This window comes from Alosa sapidissima, chromosome 3 (genome assembly GCF_018492685.1).
Source record: "Alosa sapidissima isolate fAloSap1 chromosome 3, fAloSap1.pri, whole genome shotgun sequence".
NCBI lineage: Eukaryota > Metazoa > Chordata > Actinopteri > Clupeiformes > Clupeidae > Alosa > Alosa sapidissima.
The window spans coordinates 18,238,806-18,245,282 of NC_055959.1; the positions used below are offsets into that span (position 1 = coordinate 18,238,806).

Genomic DNA, 6,477 nt, shown 5'->3' on the forward strand with positions numbered 1-6,477 from the left:
AATTTGTTCTGTTTTTATTTCCTAATGTCCCTCCAATCTGCTTTTCTCTCCTCTCAAATCTCTCTGTCTTCTGTCACATGCTGTTGATTTCCTTCAAGTGTGTGTTATTTCTTATTTCTACTGCTTCACTCCTCCTTTATGCCCCCATTTCTCCTTCATGCTCATTTCCCTCTTCCTGTCTTCCTCTCATTTAGCATCTTCCCTCCTTTCTTTCCTTCTGTTCCATCTCCCCCTTGTTCCCTCTCAATCAAGACTGCAGCACACTGACAGGCAGACACACACACACACACACACAAACATTGCATAGCCTGCCTTTTCAGTCTGCTCCACTGCACTCATCTGTTGAAACAAGAGAAAGAGAAAGAGAGAGTGTGTGTGTGTGTGTGTATGCGGGAGACAGGGAAAGAATGAAAGACAGAGTGAGAAAAATGGAGAGAGAGGTTAAGAGAGAAAGAGAAATAGCATAGCTGTGGGGGGTGTATCAGAAAGACAGAGAGAGAGAGTGAGAGAGAGTGAATGTGTGTGTGTGAGAGAGAGAGAGAGAGAGAGGGTGTGTGTGTGTGAAGAATGAGTGGTGCAGGGATAGGTAAGATTCTAATGGAAGGTCAGAAAACAGATATCACAGGCTGGCCAAAGTAAACATATTAGAACAGACAGACCAAATGGTAAGGGGAGACACAGGGATAAAAAAAGAAAGCAGAGTTTGAAGAGAGACTAAATGAAAAAGAAGGAGAGATCTAAAGAAAGGAATTGGGGAAGAGGGAGAAAGACAAAATATGGGATGGAGAAGAGGGAGGAGGATGTTGGTGACAGGAAAGGAGGGGAGAGAGAGAAGGAGGGAGGTAGAGAGGGAGGAAAGGAGTGTGAGAGAGGGGAGGGGAGATTCAGCCAGCGAGGTGCGTTCATTCGCTCATGAGAGGGAGAGTAAGTGAGTAAGAGAGGGAGGGAGGGAGGGAGGGAGAGAGAGGGAGCGAGTGAGCGAATGAGAGAGAGAGAGGGAAAGGGAGAGGGGAGAGCGTGCGAGACATTTACATTTAGTCCTGCCCGTGTGTAGCCGCACTGCTCCACTGGAACAGAGGATGTGGACGACTCCGTGGATGAAAGAACGGATTGCACTCTGAAGAAGAGAGACATGCAGAGAGAAAGGGAGAGAGAGAGCAAAAATGGGAATGGAATAAAAATGATTCTCCTTCTGTTGGGTCGTCCTCTTTGCTCCAGTCTCATTTGCTTTGAGAGGAAAACTTCCCAGGCAGAGAGACAGAGGAAACGCACACATATTGCGATATATCTATAAAATTCCTATACATATATCAATATATGCCTGTTTTCTTAAAAGCTGGCTTTGGGTAAGGACTGAGTTTCAATCTCATATGTTCCAACTCTAAAACGGGCTAATTTGCAGAATTGTGTCTCTGATACAAATTTGCATATTTGACAAAAAACAAAAAAAAGACTGTTGCATTTCAATGTGCATTTTTAAATATTTTGCACAACAGAGAAAAAAAAACATATTTGGTGGCTACAGTAGACTCAGAGGACAGAAAATGCTAAAAAAAAAAAACACAGGCACCAAAACAGACAGATTTGTTGTCAAATGATTTCTACAGGCTTGGGAAAACAGGATTATATTGCCTCTCTTTGTTCACTGCTGCTGAAGTTGTGACTGCGGCTTAGAGTGCTTGCAGTGAGATGATGTGTGCTGTGGATTTGTGTGGGACTTTGTCACCGGGACGCATCACCCTCTTTTTTAAATGTCTACACTGTTCTCACTGTTCAAACGGGCAAACCTGGGCTCAGGCAGAGTGAGCGTGTGTGTTTGTGAGATTTAGAGGGGAGCGAAGAGAGAGAGAGAGAGAGAGAGAGAGAGAGAGAGAGAGAGAGAAGGGAGGGAAGAGGAGTGTGACAGGTGGAGAGCTGGTAAAAACAGAGAGAAAGAAAAAAGAATGGCAGAAGAAGAGCAAATTGGGGGCCGGGAAACAGCAAACGCAGAGGTAACACTCAAAACAAAAAAAAAACAATGAGGGGGAAAACGGGATGCAGCTAAATTCTAATTGAAATCAATAATTAAACAAATGAAAATGCGGCAAGGCTGTAATTGTATGCATGAGAGCCAGACTGACTTTGTCAACGGTAAAAGACAAGAAAAGACACTCTGCGCAGGTGTGTGTGTGTGTGTGTGTGTGTGTGTGTGTGTGTGTGTGTGAATGTGCGCTCGTGTGTGTGTTTGTGATTTTGGTATTCACCCTGCACAGAGAGAATCCCCTGGTCCCTGTAGTTCATGGGTCACGCTAACGGTTCTGTCAACAGGGGTGGCTTTAAAAAGCAAACCCAGTGTCACTGTAAGAGTCTAGTCTTCCTCTGGGCTAGCCAGAGCATCTCTTTTTCTCTCTCTCTCTCTCTCTCCCTCTCTCTCTCCGCTTCTGGAGCCCCTCACCAGACCAAGGGCTCTCTGTGTCCCTGCATGTATGGAGGTTTTGCGCAACATTTCAGTTTTGCCGTTTTGACTTGGGAATGCTTTGTTTTAAAATGGGATTTCATTTTCCCTTAGGAATGTTGGATCTTGACCTCGGGAGCCTGTTTACAAATGTCCATTCTCTTCCTGAGAACAACTGAACACAGCCTCAACAGGTAAGAGCTCTTGAAGCAACAAGCTTTACTCAAACCTTATAGCCAATGACATTTTTTTTCTGAACTGCAGAGTAAAATCAACAAAGCGGATGAAAAACAGACAATAAAAAAAGTAATACCCATTACTCTCTTCTGACTCGCCAGGTAACTAAAGGGGAAAACTATAGAACACTATGTATGGGCAGACGGGAGCATTCGGAAGCTTCTGGAAGGAAAAACAACGAGTCAGCGGGAAAGGAATCATGTCCAGTGGATTATGCCATCACAGTGCTTTGGATCTCTTCTGTCTGAGCACCAAACCAGTGTTTGGTGGGATGGTTATCCACCTGAGATGTCTTCGCTAGGAGACAACTCAACAGGGATAAGTGTGCCAACGCTCAAATCCGTCTTCAGTTCTTCAGGGTCCCAAGTCGGCCGGCTCATACTGGATCCGTTGTGCCCGTAAGAAAATTCTGGAATATTCATGAGAATTCTGCAGGGTGCTCTGCCTCTCAGGTGACTCCCCGCGAACTGGAGACGCTCCAGGGAGCGGGATTTTTCAGAGCGCTTCTCTTTTTGGCAGTACGTTCGCCTGACAACGGCAGACATGTTTAATTAAAGGAGCGGGAGAATCATCTGGGGATGCGCTCCTGAAGGAGGCTCAGTGAAGGACTGAGCTGAGGCTCCTGCTTCAGCTTGCTCGCATGCTGCACACACACCTCCTCCTCCTCCTCCTGTCCTCCTCCTTGAGGACTTGCTTGCTCTAAAGCACTAAACTGCCAGTGCGTGAATCCTCCCATGCCTCCAAGACACTGAAACTGAGAATACTCCCTCTTCTTTGTCATTGAAAGTCTTCGAAACTAAATACATAGTGTGAGCCCCCTTCCACACACACACATACACACACACACACACATACACACACATTGTTGCTATTACTGTTGTTGTTGTTTCTCATCTACACGCGAGCCGGTGAAAAATACCTACCTTGGCTGTTGATATTTGGGTGTAAACTACAACATCAAGCCTAGTTGGGGTGCCCAAGGGGGCTGTGGCAGAGCGGGCACTTTGAGTCATGGCTGCCCACGTCGTGCTCGCCTGCCTGGGTCTGGCTCTGGTCCTTGGGTCTGGCTGCCTGGGCCCGAATGGCGGCTCGTGGACTGTGGACGCCCAGGCGTCGCCGGCAGCCGCCACGGCCAATCAAACGGCACCGCCCTCCGAGTCATCACCGGAGGTGACGTTGGCCACACCAAGCATCGCCGTCCCGAGCGTGGCGTCTGAGCCCAAGCCCATCCTGCCCATGGGCGGCAACTGCCTGGGCTACTACGATGTCATGGGCCAGTGGGACCCACCGTTCAACTGCAACGCCGGCGTCTACCAGTTCTGTTGCGGCTCCTGCTTTTACCGCTACTGCTGCTCCAGCAAGGTCCAGGGGCTGGACCAGTTGGCCTGCTCCAACTACGACACGCCCGTATGGGCCAACACCGGCAAGCCGGTGGCGCCTGTCACCGAGGCCCAAGAGGAGCCGGAGCGCGACAGCACCCACATGATCGTCTACATCATCTGCGGCGTGGTGGCCATCATGGTACTGGTGGGCATCTTCACCAAGGTGGGGCTGGAGAAGAGCCAAGGGAGACAGCAGGACATGCCCAACTCCAGGTAAAGGGGAGAGAGAGAGTGAGAGAGAGTGAGAGAGAGAGTGAGTGAGAGAGAGAGAGAGAGAGAGAGTGAGAGTGAGAGAGTGTGAGAGAGAGAGAGAGAGTGAGAGTGAGAGAGGCTGGGCCTCTGGTACTGGTACCAGGGTGTGCTGGGCAGGGGAGTTTAACCTGGGCTTTTATATGGCACTATTAGAATGAATTGCGATGGCATTTGGGATTGAGTGGAAAGTGCTGAGGTCTCCCTTTCTGCAGAGCTGCAGCCGCTGGGCTGTGTGTGTGTGTGTGTGTGTGTTCGTTTTTTTTGCATACCCACAATGGAGAGTCTACGATCAGGGTGTGTGATGGCAATATTTTAGCGTGGATTATTGACAGAAAGTTGGAGTGCTGCCATGCTTGATCTAGAACAGGGGGGGGGGGTGAATGAGAGAGAGAGAGAGGGAGAGAGAGAGAATAGAGGAGGAGGGGCAAAAGAATGTTCTATTGAGAGTGTGAGCAACGTCAGCTAGCACAGGACCGAAACGACCGCTTGAGGGAACACGGAGGCGGGAGATGTCCATGGCGAGGGAGGTGCAGGACGGCAGCCAGCGGCCGAGATTGGGTGTTAATATGCGAGCGAGACGCAGAGCAGGAGCCAGAGCATGGAGTAAATGGGCCGCAGCCTCTCTCCAAACAGCCCCCTAGTTTGGTGCCCGCGCTCACTCACTCGCTCGCGCCGCATATCGACTGGCCCAATGACAAAGCCGGCCCATTGAAGGGCAATTCAGCGGCGCGCGGAGAGAGGGGTGGGTGGTAAATTACCTCTGATTTACCGTGGTGCGGCGGGCCGCTTTTTATGGGCCCCTGGTAAATGTGCCCGGCTGCTCTGCAGGACAACGAGCGGACAGACTGTCAGGCGGGGAGGGAGGGACAGAGAGGGAAGGGGGAGGGGTGGGGTGGGGGGGGCAGAAAGCCACATTTTGCCTATTGATCAGCTCTAGGAAACCCAATGAGGCCAACAGGGCTTGCCTAAGTCAACAGTTTCATCGACTGACTAACACCTCAATCTAAAGGTTGTAGGCTGGTGTACAGTGTGCATACATGGCCACACTTACAATTAATTTAGCTAACAAACCTTCTCACACACAGCTCTCACACACACACTTGAACAGAGAGCGCTGAAAGTGCACACATCCAAACTTTCATAAATACCCCTCAGGCATGATATGCACATGGTGACTAGCTTGGCTAAGTAACTGAACAGTGACATGGAATGTGAATGGCCAAATGATAAGCAGCTTGCTGGCAGAAAATTGGGGTTTCTGGACTACAGCCAGGCTATTTGTTCCCATTGTGCCAAAACACTTATTCAAATAATTCACTGTCAAAATAAATGTTGCGTGGACAGGTCAGTTAGAATCAGAGAGTGTTCTCAGGTAGAAGTAACGTGCACTAGAGAGCGGATGCTATTGCCAAGATGAAATTCTAAACTTTGACGAACTGGACAGCGAGAGAGAGAAGGGGAGAGAGGGAGAGAGAGCACACTAGAGAGAGAGAGAGAGAGAACAAAAGCATGTGATTTACTCTGGAGGGTTAGTGCGCAACGACATCATGGACAAATCTGAATATTAAGCCGGCTGTTGGAGTTGGAGCCTGTGCGCGTTATTCCGCGAGCTGTGCAGTCTGCTGACTGTGACATCATTCGCCTGCATCCAGTAAGTTCTCCAAAGTACTGGGTGCTCATTTGGCTACAATGCCAGCAAAAAGCAACTGGTCTCTGAATCTTTAATAGCGAGGTCGACGCTTGCCTGAGAATATGATTAGGGACTAGTCTATGTTTTGTTTTTCCAGCAGAAATTAATATTCCGTTCACGTGAATACTGTATGAGTCTGAGCTCACTGAGACGAAAAGTCATAAACAGAGAGATGGCAGGATGTAACTCACACTTACACCATTTCAACCGACACCTTAACATAATATTTTGTGTAGACTACTGTTGCTTTGTTGTTGTAACTATGCTAGTGTGTAAATACGAAAGACGCGTCATGCACTCTCATATTTTGGTAATGGTAACTGGTAATGAGAATAGAAATACCCCGTGTTTTCCTACCCCAATACCCAGGACAATATATTGCTCTTCGGCGTGACGGGCAGAGCAGGAGATTGGTCTCATCATGTCCAGCAGATAGATTTAAAATGACGCGGGTGCATTTGTTCATCTGCAATCCAAACTGC

At 48.7% G+C, this 6,477-nt stretch overlaps 1 protein-coding gene across 2 annotated transcripts in view; it reads left to right on the top strand.

Moving 5' to 3' along the window:
- Positions 1 to 1,051: 1,051 nt before the first annotated feature.
- The window catches only part of LOC121706314 (protein shisa-8), a 69,572-nt gene continuing 64,146 nt past the window's right edge, over positions 1,052 to 6,477 (top strand). Inside the window, exons 1-3 of one of the 2 annotated variants that reach the window (XM_042087957.1) lie at positions 1,052 to 1,346; positions 2,549 to 2,628; positions 2,773 to 4,266. In XM_042087957.1, the coding sequence (XP_041943891.1) occupies positions 3,683 to 4,266 (584 nt within the window). In that variant the 5' untranslated portion in view covers positions 1,052 to 1,346; positions 2,549 to 2,628; positions 2,773 to 3,682. Of the gene's footprint in view, positions 1,347 to 1,913; positions 1,992 to 2,548; positions 2,629 to 2,772; positions 4,267 to 6,477 lie in introns of those variants that run through there. The other variant, XM_042087958.1, reaches the window with a different exon arrangement.